This window comes from Cydia pomonella, chromosome 1 (assembly GCF_033807575.1).
Source record: "Cydia pomonella isolate Wapato2018A chromosome 1, ilCydPomo1, whole genome shotgun sequence".
Taxonomy (NCBI): Eukaryota; Metazoa; Arthropoda; class Insecta; order Lepidoptera; family Tortricidae; genus Cydia; species Cydia pomonella.
In genome coordinates this window covers 12,207,181-12,229,007 of record NC_084703.1, presented here as the reverse complement: position 1 = coordinate 12,229,007, position 21,827 = coordinate 12,207,181, and the positions used below count along the sequence as shown (strand labels likewise).

The window sequence follows — 21,827 nt, the reverse complement described above, 5'->3', positions numbered from 1 at the left end:
ATCTAAACTGAAGTTGGCGCGAGAGACACTTCCAAAGTGGTAAAATATGTGTGTGTGTGTTTCCCCCCTGTATCTTCGAAAATAGGAGAATGATAAACCTAAAAAAATATATGATGTACATTACCATGCAAACTTCCATCGAAAATTGGTTTGAACGAGATCTAGTAAGTAGTTTTTTTTTAATACGTCATAAAATTAAAAAAAAAAATCATCAAACCCATACGTGTGGGGTATTTTTTATTTTTTTTTTTTATTTTTTTTTATTCAAACAGATTACACAGTATTACAGTGAGACACTAAGGCACTGTGGAATGCATACAATATAATTACTATCCAAAAACATGTTGTGTTATACAATAACAAATAAACTTAAATACTAACCGAAGACGCGTGATCATCCATCGCCTCACATAACCTCTTACATTCGTCACATAGAATCTTCCAACTACTGGCAAAAACATCACAGTCAGGAGCTGATTTGACAAGTGCGTTTAGGTATTGTAAGGCGCGAACCAATGGTGAGTTCCTGTACGCCACAGTGCGCGCTTTAGGAACTGCCAGTAAGTCGCGCTTACGTGGCCTAAAATTCGTCTTTGATTGAAACAGAGGGGGCACTAGAAGGCGTAAAAGTTGCGAGACCAGCTGTGGACAGTCCGAATCCCCACGTATTATTCGGCACGCCGCGGTCACGAGAGCATAATTACGCCTCACTTCCAAGGAGTTAAAGCCCAGGGTGCCAAGCAGAAATTTTGTTGGGTAAAGGAAGGGATAGTACCCATAGGTTTTTTTATATAAAAATCGCAAAAACGCCTTTTGAATTTTCTCTAGAAGCAGGGCATAAGTGACCTCGTGGGGGTTCCACACTATAGACGCTGCCTCCAGTTTGCTCCTAACTAGGGCGGTGTATCTATGGATAAGTCTTCAAAAATGATATTTAGGTTTCTAATATCATTATTTTCTAAACTGAATACTTTGCGCGAGAGACACTTCCAAAGTGGTAAAATGTGTCCCCCCTCCCCCTGTAACTTCTAAAATAACAGGATGAAAAATCTAAAAAAATATATGATATACATTACTATGCAAACTTCCACCGAAAATTGGTTTAAACGAGATCTAGTAAGTAGTTTTTTTTTAATACCTCATAAATGGTACGGAACCCTTCATGGGCGAGTCCGGCTCGCACTTGGCCGCTTTTTTATATTTCTATCCTATTTAGTTTTTTTTATAATTATCTGGTGCTTTATTTCATGCATGGTGTGAAATAATTTATCTTAAATACAGTCGAATACCCTATTGCGGGTATCTTACCAGTCAACCATAGGACAAATCTGAAATGTGTCAAGGTTGGTGCAGTGGCAAAAAAAAAATCATGTTACCTCCTTTTCTACATAATTAGGCGTAGGACGCTGTCTTTTTAATTTCATTGTATGAAATCTAAAATCAACAATAATCGTTCTTTCACCGGTCTCCCTCAATGAAGCCGGTTTTTTTTTCTTAAAAATTATATTAATAAAAATAAAAAATAAAATAAAAATCATTTATTTCGGACGACACAATCCATATTTTGTTAATTAATGTGACAATGATTTTTATTCCCTTTGGAAAAGTATAATATTTCACAATCCAGCCCGTATTTGCGTCTAACGTCAATCCCAAAGTAAACAAGTAGTAAATTAAGACGCGATCTAAATTTTAAACTAATTATATTACGTTTTTATCAGTATAAAACAAGCTTACAATTCATGGCAAACTTTTTTAGGGTTCCGTAGTCAACTAGGAACCCTTATAGTTTCGCCATGTCCGTCTGTCTGTCTGTCCGAGGCTATTTGCTCCGTGGTCGTTAGTGCTAGAAAGCTGAAATTCGGCATGGATATATAAATCAATAAAGTCGACAAAGTCGTACAATTAAATCTAAAAATTTAATTTTTTTGAGGGTACCTCCCCTACACGTAAAGTGGGGGTAAATTTTTTTTGGTTCAACCCTACAGTGTGGGGTATCGTTGGAAAGGTCTTTCAAAACTAATAGGGGTCTTCAACAAACATTTTTTGATAAAGTGAATATATTCGGAGATAATCGCTCCGAAAGAAAAAGAATGTGTCCCCTCCCCCTCTAATTTTGTACCATAGGTCCAAAAAATATGAAAAAAATCGTGGAAGTAGAGCTTAAGAAAGATATTAAATGAAAACTATAGCGGACATGATCAGTTTAGCTGTTTTTGAGTTATCGCAAAAAGTAAAAAGACTTACTTTAATTAGGTACTGATTATGCAAATTTGCCTATTTGTTTAACTCGCGTGAAAGGTACCGTTTCATCCCTTGGTTAACAATTTACTATACTTTAAGCTCCAGTTTAGCTTATTGTGACGGAAGAGTAACTACGGAACCCTACACTGAGCGTGGCCCGACATGCTGTTGGCCGGTTTTAATTATTAAAAGCTTTATATTACATTTTATCAGTCAAATCCTTTGTGACAGAACTTATGACCCAACTAAGTAAGTATATTATCAATGATAAAGTAAGTCTGTTTGTCTGTTACCTTTTCATGCTTAAACCGCTAAACAGATTGAGATAAAATTTCGTATAGAGATAGTATGAGGCCCCTTACAAAAACCTAAGGTACCAATTGACAACAAGGGAAAGATGAATAATGTTCGATGTTTAATGTAATACAACGTTTTTATTTATTTGTGGTGATTTAAATTATATTATGAGTATTTTCGTATGAGAATATTGAGAATATGTACGTTTCATACATTATTGGTACCATTATTCTATACATCATTAAATTATATTTCTAAGTAAAACAATAGCCAAAGGTACATAGTATCAAGTAAATGCAAACAACCATGAATTAAGTCACTAAAATTGTGCAAGTATAACATTAACATAAATAATATAAAATATAAGATCAACATAATTCACTTTAATACTTTTGATATGAAATAATTAAGTCCCTGGACCAGTTAAGTTGCTATAAAACAATATACATGTATTTAAAAATAAAAGTTTGTTCATCATCATTCACCCCTAATACTGTTAGAATATTATTATGCAGCGTAAGAGATTCTTTTCAATAGTATAAAACTTAAAATATCCAATAATAGATTTTCTTCAGTTGTTTGAAACTGTTATGAAGACTATCCAACAAATACTTGGCTTAACTTTATAACCATATGAGTTGTTTCAGGTTACTATTCAACATGAAGCAGTTCAACATCGAACACTAAAGTGGCATTTGGTGGGATGACCCCCGGGTGGCCCCTAGAACCATAACCATAGTCAGACGAGCAGATTAATCGGGCCCTCTCACCTACTGACATCTGTAACAAACAATGGTTTGTCATTAAAACATTATTCCATACAATGCTCATTTACTTACAATATCTTTAGTACTTAACCACAGATTTCATTTATATTTATTTATTTATTAGAGCTTGGTTATTCTACAAAGAATTTTGTAGTTTTAATACATATATTTAAATCTGGCTAATAGTCTCCTCCCGCTGTTTCCATCTGACTTCATCTATTGCTGCAGTATCAACAATTTCGTCCTGCCACCTGACTAGTCGATGTCCTCCAGTGTTGGGCAAAAAGTTACTAAATTACAAATTAACAATTGGGTACTTGACACATGTTGAATATTATAACAAAATTTAGTTAAATGGATAGAAAATGAGCCATCCATTATAAAAAAGTGGAATTTAAAAAATTACATTGATATTATACAAAAATACAAGGCTCCGAAGCCTTAAAAAAATTTTTTTTTGTCTTTCAAAAATAGAAAAGAAAATGGTACCTACCATTCGATTCCTTACATTTTATTGAAAAATAAATTGTATTACAACTATACACATAAACGCAATATTTGGGAGTCAAAATGGCAATTTCCTTGATCTTCCATACATTTAGGACAGACTTATATGATGTGACGTCACATCACCTTATCATTTTATTAGAGGCGTTTCAATCGTCAACTGCGAGCGTGAGACTTTAACTCTCATTTCTGACCTTTGTGTTGCTTAAATGCCATGAGTACTATATAGACATTTGATCCTCAGGAAAATCAAGATCGTTTGACATTATTTACATTATTTAAAAAAAAAATTGATAGGGGTCCGTGGAGTTGTTAAAATTGTGAAAGTGGTCCGTGACTGCAATTTAAGAAACCCTGATCTACGGATACTATCCACTTCTTTTTCCCTCGATGTTTGTGTCGGGAATGGTGGGATTGGATACGCTAGAACTGCGACGAAAAATATTATTAGTGATCCATTACTATAATTTGTTGCGAAACAGATTCCGTAATGTTAAGGTGCTTGAGCGGATAGGATTGCTCGCTCCAGCGCCGAGGACGTGCGTATTAGGCGCCAGTGAGGGCGGCGCTTTGCCTCCGCGACGCCGGAGAAGACTGTTCGTCGTGGGCGGGGTGCGTACGCGTCAAACCAACAATGCTCCCACCAATCGGGCACTCTCACTCCTAAACGAACTATCAATCCAAAGACCTGATGTTGATGTCTTTTATGACTCACCAGGATCGTTCTCCACAGCTTTATATATGTTTTTGAGTGATTGTACCTAGTTTGTAATGTTTAACTATTTGTGGATATTGTAAATAATTCTAATTATTAATGTATCTCCTTGGATTTCACGGGCCTATCCCGTCTTTTGATAGGCTTGCGTGGGGATATAGATCCAACACGTAGAGGCCTCTTGGAGAGCTTTAATGTCATGAGAACGCCTGCTGGAACCACGGGCGCAAAATAGACACCCATGAACCGGTCGCAACAGGCATTGGGACTATTGTAGTAAAGTGAACAGTATAACGGTCTATGGATTGAAGTTTGGGAGGACAATGAGACTGGGTTATTGCAAAGACATCCGGACACCTGCCATAACAATGTTTTCACTAGTTATCGAGGCAGGCGGTGACTCGCCGCCCACTAGATGGGCCCCTGAAAATGCCGTCGTGAAGACGACCAGGAGCAATTATTAATATTATTATTTAACATGTAAGCGCTTTGGTACCTGAACTGTAAGCTTGTGTGTTGCATGAATAATCAATAAACAATAATAATAGGTAAAATCTGTGTCCCCCCCCCCCCATAACTTCTAAAATAACAGAATGATAAAACTAAAAAAAATATATGATATACATTACCATGCAAACTTCCACCGAAAATTGGTTTGAACGAAATCTAGTAAGTACTAAGTAGTTTATTTTAATACGTCATAAATGGTACGGAACCCGACACGAGTCCGACTCGCACTTGGCCGCTTTTAAAAGTTAAGCGTCCAATATGCTTTGCATTATGTAATGAACGTTAACTCTTCAATAAAAAAAAATAGTTATTAAATGTCACTTTTTTCTTTTTTCTTAGAAATCGTTTTCATCCACCTAAACGAGTATCTAAATACGGGAATTTATCGGGTTTTATCCATTTTTTAAATGAATCTGATTTTTAATCATATCAGCCCCTCGTACAAGATATGGTGAGCTGAATTGTAATCATTCATTGCCCAAATGATTCTTGTTTACTGCATAATTGAAAACCGAAACGACATGTGCCACTGCATAATTTGAAAAAAAGACTCCCAAGCAAACTCATTTATATTATGTTTAAAAACAGGGAATGAAAAGCATAACCATTTTAGCCCCTAGTTTACAAATGTATTTTTAATAGGAAATATTACACGAAACTCTGAGTAGGGGGCGCCACTATCACAATCCATCACAATCTGAGGGTCTACCGCGACACAAGAAAATTTTCGTTATCTAACTTCTCTATCACTCTTGCATATGCGAGCTATGAAGAGGCAGATAACTAAATTTCGTTTTTCGCGTTTCCCGGTAGGGCCCTTGTAATCATATTTTATTATCTGTGAAAACTTGTCATAATACCATAGAGGTACAATTAATATAGAGATGAAATGGTAGAGGCGGCAGATGACCGAGATGCTCTTATGGAACTTTCAGTAGGATTAGCAGAGAAAGCGCTATGATTATTTGTCATTGTCATTTTCATTTTTTGTCCCCACCGTAAATTTTAGTACGGCTTATGGTGGGCAACAAATAACCCGACTAAACTGCTAGTGCTGCACTCTGACGGCAGAACATTGCAGTAATACTCCCTTATACTTTCTCAGTTTTTAAATAAAGGCTGCCAAATACACTCGTCTGTAGGTGTGTCGCAAATGCTCGTACTGCGCGTGTAATTTTTTTGTGTAGAATTCGCGGCCGGAGTTCACGTTGTTCATCGCCTACCTGTCGACTAATCCAAATGACCGGTTATTACAACTTGAACCCTATACGAGTAGCTTAGACTGGAAGGTAGCTCTTTGTGAATTTTCTCGTTGCATCCTTTGTTTCACTCTATACTGATAACAACTGCTTTGTTTTTACAATTTGTACCATTTGTTACAGTCCACGTCGAAAGGCTCCTTATGGCGGTCGGCGCTTACGCCATTATTAGCGCCGCCCCAATATTAATGTGGAATTACGCGAGGTAAGTAAGCACCAACCGCTATGAGGTACCATTCGAGGTGGTTTGTCATATTTTACCCTCTAAATGAATGATTCCCGGGATAAAAAAATATTGTATAACGTTATCCAAGGTATAATGAACTTAAAACAAATTTTCCTTTATAATTTTATTGTTGTAAATAAATATGTTCATCTTTGAAAATTAATAAAAACGTTAACAAAATTAATAAACAGGGGTAATTGTGTAATTTAATTACCAATTAAAGTAATTGCCATTGCAAACTACACAGGAGATTGAATTACATGTAATTAAATTACAAATAATTTAATTACTTTTGATTCAATTCGTAATTAAATTACACAAGTAATTAATTATGCCTAACATTGATGTCCTCTCTTTCTAGAGACCTGGAGCCCTTTCAATTTGGTCACCATTCTTGTCCACCTCCCGTCGTCTAGCCTTGCCACATGACCAGCCCATCTCCATTTTATGCTCTAAGCAAAGTGTAAGGTGTTAGTTACTTGTGCCCTTTTTCTAATATTCTGATATCTTTCTGGCATAAAATCTAGATAAAACCTTACAATGTTAAACAAGAAAATATGGCTAAAACATGTTAGAGAGACTTCTAAGAATAATTTACATGTACATGTACATAATTTTAAGAAACCCCAAAATAAGCCAATATTTTGTATTATTATATTCTCTTTATGTAAGACTGAATCATGTATTTAGACAACAATAATAAACCAAAGAATGAAAAAGTGGTCTTTTTGTATGGACAAAATACTGGTATCCGCCCCTGCATATAATGACTATTGCCACAATATTGTTGCCATGTAACCGAGTTTGGTGAAATCTTAAACCCTAAGTGACAAAATGCTGGGAAGCAGTCAATTAAGTCAATTGAATTAAAAATTTAATGAATAGAAAGATAGATGATTCCAACAACTGAAAAATGATGTATGCCACCAGTAAGTAGGCTTAGCACAGGACGGGCGCGACAGTATCTCGCCCGCAAGATAAACTACCCCACTTTTTCTAACTGTAATAATTAAAGAGGGACGGGTAGTCTCTCTCGCGGGCGAAATTGTGTCACGCCGTTCCTGTGCTAGCTCGGCTGAAGTGTTAAGAATTTTCTATCCTTACCTTTGGTATACCTCTGTCCCATCCCTTGATTACGTCTCCTTTGCCGAGCGTAAACTTAAAAGGTTGCCCACGTTCTCTAGAACAGTCGAACTGCTTTCCATCAGCTAAGGTGCCCGTGTAATGGACCACTACTGTTTGACCCGGCTTGGGATATGTAGATCCTGAAACGTTAGGGACGGACTAATAATGTCAGTAATATAATTTAAAAACTTGTAACTCCTATAGTAATGAATAGGAAAGAAAAGTATAAATACCGTTTCCAGGACTGAGAACTTCAATATCGACGCCCATTGTAAACAATTAAATAATAAAAAGGCATACACTCTGTTTAATTTTTTAATATAATAATTGGGAGACTTGTTTTGTTATGGTCTTCTAACATATTGACAGCAGCAGACAGTGACACTTCTATAAAAAAAAAAATCGAGCATTGGCAACACGGCCATCAGCTCAAATATAAATATAAATAGAATTACGGCTGAATAAATTGAAAAATAATTACTACAGAAAAATACTTTTCTGGATTTAATCTGACCTAAATTGACAACAGCCTTTAGGTTTTTTTCTAATCATAGACAATTGGTGATACAACAAAGAAAAATCTGTCAACAATATTTGGCTAGCCAGACTATTGCAGAGCATTTGTAACAGTGTACCTTAATTGTCTTCGGATAGAATTCACACCACAGACAGCTTTTTTACTGTCCATTCAAAATTTAAAATACTGGACACACTGGACAGTTGAATTTTACTGCACTCTACAGCCTGTCATTAGTTAATTTAATTTATATTTAATATAGTTATTATAGTTTAGTCTACTGCTTGAATATATTCTACAATAAAATTGTGTTTTCATCGTTTTACGTGTAGTATCTATGAGTAAGATGGAAGTGGATGGTGTGGAGAACTGTAAGAGTAATAGTTGTAGCAATATATCAGATGGAGGAAAGTATGCAAATGCAAAGGCATTCGTGGATGCTGCACGCCAATATGAGACCACGCATAGCGAGGTGTCTGTTAGTTTAATGAACAGATATTTAAACGTAAGTTTAAAATGCAATTACCTCAAACATTTTTGTTATTATCTGAATTTACTTGTAATTATCTTTTATAAAATGGTTGTTAGTATATCTTGTTTCAACCCACTGTAGCTGTTAGCATCGACGTGTGATTTATCAATATTCGCTCCCGGGAGGTCGGAGGTGTGCGCCCTGTTCAGTTCGCTGTGGCGCGTGATGCGGGATCCGGGCGGGCCGCACTGGGCCGGCGTCGCTTTGCTGTCCCGGGCTTGTATGGAGCCGAGCGCACGGCTTGCGCTCACGCACACTTACAAGTGAGTGCTGCATCGAACATAGGTCACCTGTAGAATGAAACTTATGTCACACATGTGTTACTAAAATATATTAACACATTCACTGCCAGACAAAAAACGGCGCACTACCCCAAAAACCGGTGGTCTATAGCTGCGTACAAAACAACCCGCCCAGCGGGTTGTCCGGCATCTGAACAAAGTTCACGTGCGCCCACCAGGTGGGTTCCCGACAGGGAATGTGTTAAGTACTAATACATTTATACACTCTCATTTTAAAATAACATTGAAGTAATATTAAACTTGAGCCAGCATTGCCCGAATTATTTTTCTGTAGAAATATCTAGTATCTTTGTCAGGGCTGCCATTATTATTAACACATTCACTGCCAGACAAAAAACGGCGCACTACCCCAGAAACCGGTGGTCTATAGCTGCATACAAAACAACCCGCTCAACGGGTTGTCCGGCATCTGAACAAAGTTCACGAGCGCTAACTAGGTGGGTTCCCGGCAGTGAATGTGTTAACATAGCTAACTAGCAAAAAGTAATGCCTAAGTAAGCCTTTGTATATGCTGGATTTTATATTATGTGAGGTGGCTTTTTTTTCAGATAGCATAGTAATTACTTAATTTAATTAAATATATAATTGAGTATACAGATACTCCCAATACAAAGACATAAAAAACTCCAGACGGACCAATCCAGGAGTTTTGGCCAAAAGGCATCTCCAACCCAGGGGGAAACTAGGCCTTTTTGAGATTAGTCCGGTTTCCTCACAATGTTTTCCTTCACTGAAACTAGAAACAGTTTTGAAAAACTCATTGTTACGAGCCAAGGTAATAGGTATGCACACTGCAACCTCCGGATTCATATTTGCACACTTACTGCTAGGCAACCAGCGGGACTGCAGAACAGTTATATAAAATTATTAAGGTCTGGATGGGTCTATAGGTATGTGTTAAAGTTAGCCTAGTTAGTAGGTGTAAAGTGCTTCTATTGAACAAATAATATTTACAAAACAGGAATAAACTAAATTAGCAGTAAATACAACTATCTACTTAAAAATTTAAGTAATATAAAATAAAACTACAGTAGGGCCTCGTTATAGGAACTGCTGAGTGAGCCCTTTCTCCCCCGCCCTGTAACTGCCGCAACTATACCGGTGGTCAGTGCCAGTACTTTTGGACAAGGAAGAAAAATTTACTGAAAAAATAATGCTGCGTTTTTTGAGGGACAAAGCCTTTGCTTGGTTGATAAATAGAACTCAGCAAACTAAATTAGAAGAGTTATATCAAATCGTGATTATGTAGTCTTAATTTACTTCTTGAAAATGTCTTTTCGACTGGTCTGGCCCAGTGGGCAGTGACCCTTCCTATGAAGCAGATGGTCCCAGGTTCAAATCCTTTTCAGAGTCAGAATGGCGGGTGTACCTAAATAAAATTAAATGAAAAGCATACCGTATTTTTGTACCTAATTTGTACTATTTAGTACCTCCTTTAAAAAAAATTGTACCTCACGGTACTTAAAGTTATCATAAAAAAACAGGTCACCCGCCATTCTGACAGTCAGAATGGCGGGTGTACTTTATTACGCTATGATCCCGTGGTTATTGATAAATTCTATAAAAGCCAAATTTTTGTACCTTTTTTGTACCTTCACATTCAATTATAATATGAGCCATTTTATTTGTGGTTTCCAATTTTTACTCATTTTATATTTTGCTTGCTATTACAATTTTGCAGGCGTTATAATTTTTATTTAATGTTTTAATGGTTATATACGAGGGTTGCTACTTATATATCCGGAAACAAAAAACAAACAAACTTACACGGCTGAAAATGGCTTTATTGTTTTTCAAAGTATTCCCCTTGATGATCTATGCACTTTTGCATTCGTGTGAACCAATTTTTGAAGCACTTCTGCCACTCCGCCTGAGGTACCTCCATAACGTGTTGTTTGAATGCGTCGACATCATCTTCAGCGGTCGAAAATCGTTGACCGCGTAATTTATTTTTTATATTGGGAAATGAATAAAAATCATTGGGTGCCACTGCCAAGTCAGGGCTGTACGGCGGATGACACGTTAATTCCACATTTTGACCTTCCAAAAATAGAGTTGTTTCGCGTGACGTATGACAGCTGGCATTGTCATGATGTAGAATGATTCTTCGTCGCTGGTTAGTTTTACGAATTTGTTCAAATACTTCCGGTAAGCAAATGGTCGTGTACCAATCTGAATTAACCGTTTTACGGTTTTCTAGTGGCACTGTAGTTACATCGCCATTAATACCGAAGAAGCAGGCTACCATTTGTTTCAATGTACTTTTTGCACGAGTAACTTTCTTAGGGTTCGGCTCATTTTGAAACACCCATACCGTTGATTGTTGCTTCGTTTCGGGATCGTATGCATAGATCCAGGATTCGTCACCTGTATAGATGTTATAAACGGCCTTTGAGTCACCACGGTTATATTTGTTTAACATTTTATAGCACCATTCGACGCGAGCATCTTTTTACTCCTTAGTTAAGTTGTGCGGTATCCAACGCGAACAATTTTTTTTTACAGCTAAATGATCATGTAATATGCTATTAATGCTAGTCATAGAAATACCCAGAGTCGCCTCTATCTCGCGGTACGTAACATGCCGGTCGTCTATTATAAGTTTTCGCACAGCCTCAATATTTTGTGGTACAACGACCGATTTCGGGCGACCTGCCTTAACTTCGTCCGTAAGCATACTACGTCCACGATTGAACTCCCTAAACCAGTGATACACAGTAGTTTTAGATGGAGCTTCATCACCAAAAGTTAAAGTTAGTTGATCTATGCACTGTTGTTGCGTTAAACCACGCCGAAAATCATAATAAATCATAGCACGAATATTTTCACGAGTGAGTTCCATTCTTGCAGCGAGATGACATTTAAAACCCGTCAAAAACAAAACACTAGCGTTAATAAGAAAGAAAAAATATACCGGCCAGTACTTAAAAAAGTTCCAATTTTACCATGGAGGTCAAATATACTATTTAAGAAGATTGTAATCCCGGTTTCCGGATATATAAATAGCAGCCCTCGTAAGTATGCTACCTAATACAAAAAAATGACGAAATGAAAAATGGCGAGAAATCGTATGCCTGATGTCAGCAGTTTACCATGACACTGATTTACCATGTTTATCAGTTTACCATGGCAAAGAGTACACCGACAAAGAAGAAGAAGAATAAATAATTCTCAACTGTTTCTCGTGAAATTTTGTAAGTGGGTTCAATAGCTACATATATTTTTTCTGTCGTTTCGTTTTTTGGAAAATATTCAATATGGTGGAAAAACTAGCGTAAAGGACTTAAGTGCCATTGCAGTCTATGGCGCCTAAGACCATTGTGAGTACGCTGTGAAAATGACTCAACGAAGTCTCTTTTTTTTTACATGCTTAAGCATATCGATCTTATCGTGAGGAATACATCTCACAGAGCCACTAGTCGTAGTCATAGAAGAAATATATATGGTACTTTGCATTGTTCAGCAAAGTAAGGACATCATCGATATCCCCCAAATAAGTATAGAACTCATCAGTCTCATCACAATAATATTCCGACAAACACGCATAATTTGCGGCTTTTATCTGATTAATCGCCAACAATCAGTGAAAAACGAACATTTTGAACAATGCATGATTTTTCTTATGAAGATTTCTTTGAAATTGCGCCTGCCCTTTTCTAAGACATGATTTTCTGAGTTATTTAAACTTAACAGATTAAACATTAAAGGTACTAAATCCTGGCGTAATTAAAATAATTGTACCTTTGCGTTTTTTCTTAAAAATGAGATCGATAACGTGAAAAATTATAACGCCTGCAAAATTGTAATAGCAAGCAAAATATAAAATAAGTAAAACTTGGAAACCACAAATAAAATGGCTCGTATTATAATCGAATGTGAAGGTACAAAAAAGGTACAAATATTTGGCTTTTATAGAATTTATCAATAACCACGGGATCATAGCGTAATAAAGTACACCCGCCATTCTGACTGTTATGATGGCGGGTGACCTGTTTTTTGATAATAACTTTAAGTACCGTGAGGTACAATTTTTTTTAAACGAGGTACTAAATAGTACAAATCAGGTACAAAAATATGGTATGCTTTTCATTTGATTTTATTTAGGTACACCCGCCATTCTGACTCTCACCATTTATTCGTGTGATGGGCACAGATTGGAGCTTAGTTATTGCTTAGAGCTGTTTTTATTTCCGTTAATTTCAAGGGTGTATCCCTGAGCTTAAATTAAGTAACTTTCTCAAAGACAATGGTATTCTAATTAACTCCATTCCGGAGATAATCAATAATTATTTTTTATCTTATCAGGCCCTTAAGAGCGTGTACCCTTCTTTTAGGGCCTATTTACATATTGACGAGTGTTTAGTACGAGTTCATACATTTGCTACTAAACATACATACTGTCTTGGACGATCGATGTTCGAAATGACATTGAGATGTCATAGTTTTCAATTGCTTGTTTGAGTTAAATGTAATTCCCGTCTTACAACAACGCTATATGCAACATTTAATAACTTAAAAAAAAAATAATAATAATAAAAATATAAAACAAAACTTTTGTTTTTTAAAATTAACTATGCCATTTATTTTCCTTAAACATACTTACCAATACGCCGAAGTTAAGGAATTCAATGAAAACGCAAACAAAAATAAATGGCTCTATATATATATATATTATTGTCTAAGTACCCACAACACAAGCCTTACTGAGCTTGCTGTGAGACTTCAGTCAATTTGTATAATGATGTCCTATAATATTTAATTAATTATATATTTGTTAATAAGTTTATTTTATTTTGTAATTTCGGGGTCTCATTAAATATATTTTTTTCAGAAAAAAAATATTCTTCTTCCTCGTTTCCTCATGACTGTAGGTCGAGACCACATGAGATAGTTATTTTCTACACCAAGGCTCTCCATTCTACACGATTTTCCGCCTTCCAATAAAATTATGCTTTATTATATACCACACAAAGCGAGATGTTATTCACAATGCCCATACCTCTCTTTTGGACGTAGTTTAAAGACGTACCCGGGTCCATTTAAGGACGTGAGTCCGTGAGTGGTGGGCCGCCATTTGAAGGGATAAATAACATAGTTATAGATAAAATAATTTTGTTCATCGGAAAGTTTTGTATATTAATGTGTTCTTGTAAAAAGCTTTACGGAACAGGTCTTAATTGTACTTCGTTCCACAGGAAAATAATACTCATCGAGATAATTCTAACAACCTCAAACGCAATTAGGTTGCGATGTTTTTACACAGAGTTTCTATGGCCACCTCCTCTCTCAATCATCAGATCAGCTCGATGGTACCATAATATTTTATTGTCACCCTACTTACATATGTTTGCAGATTTTTAACTTCATCTGAAACCTTCGTGGGTCAAATATACTTGTAATATTTGATTAGAGACATAGTAGACAGACAACAGACTGCTTCTGTATTAGACATTAATTAAAGTCAGTCAATTATACCCATTACTATATAAATTCGAAGTAGAAGTGTATATTTTGCCATTATAAACTTTAAATAATATATAATTATAGCATTGTTCTCGACTTTTGCATTGAAAGTTTATAATCGTCGTCAATTAAAAAATAATAAAGAAATAGTCGTTACAGTTAGGAGTCATGGTTCTTTTTTGTGAAGATAGCAAGCTTTATCTACTTTTTGGAGCTACATAATATATGTTATCTCAATACCTGCAAAAAAATCTACCTTTCCACGTTCACTCCCACAAATTACTTACCTTTGCTAGTATTCTTCCTTTTTTCACTACTTGCCCGAAATTGACTTCTATTGCATTTTTAAGGTCAACTAAGATTTGAATAGGAATAGGAATCTATATATGATTTGAAACAGACGGTTTTAACTTTTGTCTGAATTAGTAAGTAATATTTTTTCGGCAGAAAATTATTTGGTATCATTTTACTAGGTTATCAGTTTGCCGCGGTATACTTTAGTATATAATTATCTAATTTTTAATTTCATTGAGTAAAAATCATAATCAATATAAATTTCCGGAAAAGATCCGATAACTATCAAACCAGAATACGGATGGCGTCAGAATAAGGACGTAGGCGTACTGGGGGCGCGCGCGCGGGGCGCCCGCCTGCCTGCTCTGCCACTTCGTCTGCTTCACCCCCTCAAAAACCTAAAATCCGACTATAAGATAGATAGATATACTTAAAAAAAAAAAACATATTTCTACTGACGTTATAAAAAAACACAACACCCTATAAGCTCCGCCTGCGGCATTGATCGCATAACGCTGGTTGCGTTCTCTCTGTATTATCAGCGATATACCTATAGTCTTCCAAAGTATTGACCAGCCATCTCAAAAGGGCTTTCATGTTATAGGTAATTTTTTTTATAATTTTCAGATTCATGCCAATATTGACTCAGTTATTATCTGATTCTATTTCAAATGACAAGAAAATCAAGTTGCTGTTGGTAATGCAGGTATGTCAATACAACGTATTTTTTTTTTAAATTATGATTTTCGGGTTGGCAAGCTCGCGCCGTCTCCCCTACAGGTGCTCTCCGTCAAGGTGGGAGCTGCGGCTACAACCGTAGAGCAGAACGTGCCGCGCAAATATGCTGTCCCCGGACTTAAGGACGTGCCCCGGCCGAGGCGGGGCGCTCAGGCGACCAAAACGCGCGCGCCGCCTCGGCCGAGGCACGTATACACTGGCCGGTTTGTACGCGTTTGCCTCGCGCGTACGCTCGCTCTGTGTGGACTGCCTACTAGGCATTTTTAGGGTTCCGTAGCCAAATGGCAAAAAACGGAACCCTTATACGAGGGTGGATTGAAAAATTCGCGGCCTGAATATTAAAAACAAAACAGAGGATTTTTAATTTATTTTTATTTTTCTACATAGTCCCCGTCGAGTTGAATGCACTTGTTCCATCTGGATTCCAGAGCCATTACACCACTTTTGAAGAAGCTTTCCTCGAGACCTTCAAAATAGGCATCCACCTCAGCTTGGACCTCGGCGTTTCTTGAAAATTTCATACCACCCATATGTTTTTTTAAATTGGGAAACAGATGAAAGTCCGATGGTGCTAAATCGGGTGAATAGGGTGGGTGGGGCAATAATTAAAACCCACATTTGGCAATCTCCGCCATCGATTTTAGTAACGTGTGAACACGTGCATTGTCCTGGTGGAAGATAACTTTCTTTGTCAACATTCCAGGTCTTTTTATCTTCAGAGCCTCGCATAATCTGCGTAATAACTCGCAATAATAGTCGGAATTATAGTTTTATTTCTCTGGAGATAGTCAACCTTTATTATTGCCTTTGCATCCTAGAAAACAGATGCGATGACTTTATTGGCCGACAAAATTGCTTTGGCTTTTTTGGGAGGCGGAGATCCAGGACGAACCCACTGCTTCGATTGCTGTTTGGTCTCTGGTGTATAGTGGTGGACCCACGTCTCGTCCATAGTTACAAATCTGTCCAAAAAGTCTTGAGTATCGGCTTCATACAGGTCTAGACATTCACGTGAATTAGTACGGCGAGCGATTTTTTTGTTCCACTGAAAGAAGCCTCGGGACCCATCTCGCCGACACCTTGGAAAAACCTAATTCGTTGACTATAATATTTTGAGTTCTTTCATAAGAGATGCCTATAATGTCAGCTATTTCCCGCACCTTTAATCGCCGGTCTTTCATTATCATTTCGCATATGATTGCCACATTGTCCGTGTTAGTCACCGTTGTTGGTCTCCCGGGACGAGGGTCATCTGCGATACTATCTCGTCCACGCTTGAATTCAGCTGCCCATTTTTTCACCATCGTATATGATGGACAGGATTGCCCTAATGTACTTTGCATATCATCATAATTTTGCTTCGGTGTCAATCCTTTTTTATGCAGGTATTAAATCACAGCACGCTGCTCTAATTTCTCCATTTTCACGATATCTACCGACACGTAACTTTAAATATGCCGTAAAATTGCTTTTAAATATAGACGCCAATTGAAATTTCGCGGGAAGACAGTTGAATAATGACAGTTCAAAATGGCGGCAGAAAAAAGAAAAAGGTTTTTTTTTTTTAACTGGCCAGGCCACGTATTTTTCAATCCACCCTCGTAGATTCGTCATGTCCATCTGTCTGTCTGTTTATGTCACAGCCACTTTTTTCCGAAACTAAGTGCTATACTGTTCAAACTCGGTAAGTAGATGTATTCTACAAAAAAAAACAATAGATTTTGGGGGCTCCCCATACTTAGAACTGAAACTCAAAAGATCTTTTTTCATCAAACCCATACGTGTGGGGTATCTATGGATAGGTCTTCAAAAATGATATTTAGGTTTCTAATATAATTTTATTCTAAACTGAATAGTTTGCGCGAGAGACACTTCCAAAGTGGTAAAATGCGTGTCCCCCCCCCCCCCTGTAACTTCTAAAATAACAGAATGAAAAATCTAAAAAAAATATATGATATACATTACCATACAAACTTCCACCGAAAATTGGTTTGAACGAGATCTAGTAAGTAGTTTTTTTTAATACGTCATAAATGGTACGGAACCCTTCATGGGCGAGTCCGACTCGCACTTGGCCGCTTTTTTATTCGTTATTACTTTATTAGTCCCTTCATAAAGTATATAAACCTACGTTAAATAACTTTGAAATCATAATATTCTCTAGAGACAATTAACTTTGTGTCAGAATTTATGAGTAGACTAGGTATATAAAATAATATTAATAATTTTAACAAGTATCTGTGTGATAACAGGACTGTACCAAAAAAATTCTCTGTATTATTTTATAAACTTCACAAAGATTTCCAAATGTTTTTTGCATTCTCTTTCTTTTGCTTGGAACTAGTATATATTTTTTTCTAAATCATTAACGCTAAGAACCTATGGCACAGTTTTTTTTAATATGTTTTCAGGACATATCCTATGGTATTACAATAAGTTGGCAGGAGTCATACCTCCTTGTGCTCATGAAGCAGTTAACAGACTGGATCACATCCCCATGCAATGACACCCAGGAACAACTGATCAGGCACAGGTCCCTGGCAGTGTTGGCCAACATCTGCTCTGGAAACTTACCCGCTGTATATGCTTTGATGAGGATCATAGATACTAAGAAATTTCTTACGCATCTTATGAGTTTAAAGGTTAGTTATTTTAATTTATTAGATGTGCGTGCGTAGACTTGGTTGTGTGATTTCTTCCCCTCAGAGGTTGGTAATAAAAAACAAAGTTAATTTATACTATTGGAAGTAATAGAACAAATTAAATTATTATAGTATATGACATTTATTTCAGTTTATAAAGTTAATTTATCTCTATAAAGGATATACATGGAAACAGTTATTTTTTATTTTAATTAAAAATTGGTGTCTGCTATAGAGTTGATGGAGGTGGTATATCGTCATCATAATTAATCAATGCAACGTCTCTAGGCCCTTGGAATGAGGATGTAAGCTAAGTATATGTATTTGGTTTATTTGTCTTCCCCCAATGCTGGTTTTATAACAAGAGAATTTTCGAAGTAAGCTGATTATTCTTGCGGCCAATCTGCTTTGCTTTTTTTTTCGTACTAAGTTGATCAATAGAATAGATAGAGAATCTAGGAGCGCTTGCATATAGGAGCGCTTGTATATAGCACCTATAACCGGCCTATTCACAGGACTGCTGCATCGGAGGGGCTGACCTGTGCCGACTGCTGCTGAGCCTGTCAGCGGCGACGCGCGGCGCGAGCGCCGTGCGCCAGACCAACATCAACAACTACATGTCGTGCTGCGTGCTCACCTTCACCAAGTCGGTCGCGTGAGTACAGGGTGCTGCTGATTGTACAGGATTTGCAATCCTTAGCCGTACTTGTATATGTAAGACCAAACAAGGGTAGTGATTTACAGTATGTGTAACACTGAAATTGACTTTTCCTTAGAAAACATTGATATTTGATCAGACTAAACAAAGATGAACGCCATTTTTGTTAGCGAATCCCACTGGGAAGTTCAATATGAACTAGGTAGAAATTCACCTCACTTTAAGCTAAGGGTTTTAATACAAACATCTTGTACAGACTGTTATCGAGCATTTAATATACACATATTTGCAGATGAAGAAGAAAGAATGGTATATACAATACATGTGTGCGTTCGCTCTAATTAACAAGTAAATGAACGCGTCATTTCAGAGATAAGGACTCGACTCAACTGCTGCAGGCGTATACCCTGATGAACGAACTGTGCCAAGACATCAACCTGAGGAACCTCGTCGCCAGCGCGCCCGACTTCTGCCTCGAGGACACCTTGAAGGTAATATGATGAAATGATTAATTATTTTTCATCATCTCTCCTGTTCGGAAAGTGTTATTTTCATAAACAGATAGCCAGGTGGCAAATAGCTTTTCCCACCCGAGGGTGGAAAGTATATTTTTTTAAGTTATGATGTGCAAGCTTATGCTATATAAAATAGACCCAGTGTCTGTACCTCCATTCATTTAAGGCGGTACAGACACCTATTGTTGTCTCTTGAAAAAAGCTATTCAAATCATTCTACTGTTCCCCTCATTCATGGTGGTCAGGCACCTATTGCTATCTCTTACTGTCTCTTTAAAAAAAATAGGTATTAAAATGTCTGAAACCATAGACAATCTAGCAATTGACAACATTTCAATTTTCTGACCAAAGAGTAAAGTAAGTATGTAGGAAAAGAGAGCCTTCTTGAAGCATTTTAAGGACAGTAATTTCGAAGCGCTAACTCTATTTTGTATCCGAAACTAGTTATGTATGAATGTGTGTACACCTACATATGCATCCGTATGTGTAGATACTTTCTTACTACATAATAATAGGTCTACTTGGGCGGTTTGCAAGTTGATTTCTTGTAACTTTCATATTTTTTTTGTATACAAGATATCAAATAAATACTAACTTGTAAGCGGCCCAAGTAGACCTAATATTATGGAGAAAAGTTGAAAAAGAATGGGATCCAAAAAAATACATACATAAAGCAAGTATATGTTTATTGCTTTTAATTTGGTATACATCTGAGGGTATACAAGATAGTAATAGACTAGGTGTTGTAAGTACTTGAATTGTTGAGCTTCGTCTTCTGTGACTTGTGTCTCAGTCTGACTTAAAACTCTTTCATGTGCGCATAACTGACTTGCCTAGTTCTCAACTGAGCGTTTCTTCTTTGAACTTAACATCCAACTGGACTTGAATTCAAGATATTCCGGAGGTTAAGTAAGCATATTATATACGTACCTATATCGTTTTATCCGTTGTTAAAACAAGAAAATTGTTCAGTTCTGAATAAAAATGGATTTATCGTGCGATTCCAGCGACGAAGAAATTAATTCAACTCCCGAATCGATAAAAGTAGAGGCGAAAACTGCGATCGATAGTTTGTTACTGGAATGTTCTAAACACGAAGGCATACGACTACTTTATAAACTGGAGAAGCGCTAAGAACGTAAAGTCGCTGTTGGAAACTGCGTCTCTGGCATATTTCGCAGAAATATCGAAGACATTAAAACCATCAACACTTTGGAGCACGTATTGCTTGTTGCGTATGCTTAAATAAACTATTCATAACAAGCATCAAGTTGAAGAATTTCACGAACTTGTTAGCATTTTTAAAAAGACGATCGGAAACCTTTAAAAGCAAGAAATCAAAGATTTTCACTGCTGAAGAGGTTGAGAGATTCTTAAACGACGCTCCCGATGAAATATATTCAGCAACTAAGGTGTGTTCAGTACCCTTAGTGTAACTTTGATCGACATCATAACGTGACGAACGCGTTTGCGTTAAGCCTCATTTTGTATAGGATTTTGAGTTTCCAAAACGTCCCGCTTGGCGCGCTCTTTCGAAATCCAATACAAAATGAGACTAAACGCAAACGCGTACGTCACGTTTGGAAATCGAATTTATTTACACTAGGGGTACAGATAGAATATGAATAAAAAATCATAATAAAGGTGTCTATTTATATTCATGTTCTAAAGTTGTTATGGATTATAATTATTAATTACATGGTTTATTGTATATAAAATTACAACTAAAATTAAAATAAATCGTAAATAAAACTAAACTAAAATAAAATCTAACGTTATAGATTTATGTTGTTTCATGTTGTCCTTATATTTGGAATATGCGGCGCATGCCAAATCAACTGAAGATAATATACAAGAGACCCAGGTTTCTCAGACAATCTTTAATATAAATATATGCCTGAGAAAACAGTCAATTTATCATTATCAAATTGCTCAAATTTTACTATAAATTTTAAATAATAGAATTTTGCAATTTGTAGTAGTGGTTCTTTCTTTATTTTTTTTTCTTTGGTTTAATAAATTTGTTCTATGAAATGTAATTGTGGTCTTTTACCTTCCTCATAGTCGATATGAAAAGTAGAGTGTTTAACTCGGTTGAAAGTGGCCCATTTCAGCATTTGAACTATCTAATATCTCAGGTGAAATGGGTCACTTTCAACCCTTGGTTAACAATCTACTATATTCTATTTGAATAATGATGATGAAATAAATATTCCAATGTATGAACTTCCTTTGTTTTTATTCTAGAAACATTCTAGAGTACTGTTTTTTATACAATTTTTTTAATGTTTGTCGATCGTTAGTGAAATTCTTAGCATTACATTTGATCTTCTTCTTCAACCTAGCGTTTTCCCGGCCTAGCGCCAGGGTCCGCTTTCCTACTTAATCTTCTCCACTTTGCCCGGTCTTTGATCTAAAAAAAAAATTCAATAGCATTATGGAATAATATTATCATAATAAATTGCTCTGATAATTTAACTATTCGTAAACAAAAACAAGACAAATTACATAATATA

General features: G+C 36.4%; 2 protein-coding genes across 3 annotated transcripts in view; one reads left to right on the top strand and one right to left on the bottom strand.

The window, feature by feature from the left end:
- Window positions 1-1,523: 1,523 nt before the first annotated feature.
- Window positions 1,524-8,144, bottom strand: LOC133515463 (peptidyl-prolyl cis-trans isomerase Fkbp12-like). 2 transcript variants are annotated; one of them, XM_061848018.1, is made up of 3 exons: window positions 7,884-8,021; window positions 7,630-7,790; window positions 1,524-3,321 (listed from the first exon to the last, which is right to left on the bottom strand). In XM_061848018.1, exons 1-3 carry the CDS (start codon window positions 7,918-7,920, stop codon window positions 3,193-3,195), a joined length of 327 nt encoding a protein of 108 aa, XP_061704002.1. In that variant the 5' UTR covers window positions 7,921-8,021; the 3' UTR covers window positions 1,524-3,192. The 2 variants fall into 2 exon arrangements, with proteins under 2 accessions (XP_061704002.1, XP_061704009.1); XM_061848025.1 differs by lacking the exon at window positions 1,524-3,321 and adding an exon at window positions 6,635-6,977 and having other exon boundaries at window positions 7,884-8,144.
- A 210-nt stretch (window positions 8,145-8,354) lies between these two features.
- The window catches only part of LOC133515430 (uncharacterized), a 37,928-nt gene continuing 24,455 nt past the window's right edge, over window positions 8,355-21,827 (top strand). The window contains exons 1-6 of the mRNA XM_061847976.1: window positions 8,355-8,672; window positions 8,781-8,962; window positions 15,386-15,464; window positions 17,908-18,138; window positions 18,654-18,793; window positions 19,167-19,287. Coding sequence (XP_061703960.1) covers window positions 8,505-8,672; window positions 8,781-8,962; window positions 15,386-15,464; window positions 17,908-18,138; window positions 18,654-18,793; window positions 19,167-19,287 — 921 coding nt within the window. The 5' untranslated portion in view covers window positions 8,355-8,504. The remainder of the gene's footprint in view (window positions 8,673-8,780; window positions 8,963-15,385; window positions 15,465-17,907; window positions 18,139-18,653; window positions 18,794-19,166; window positions 19,288-21,827) is intronic.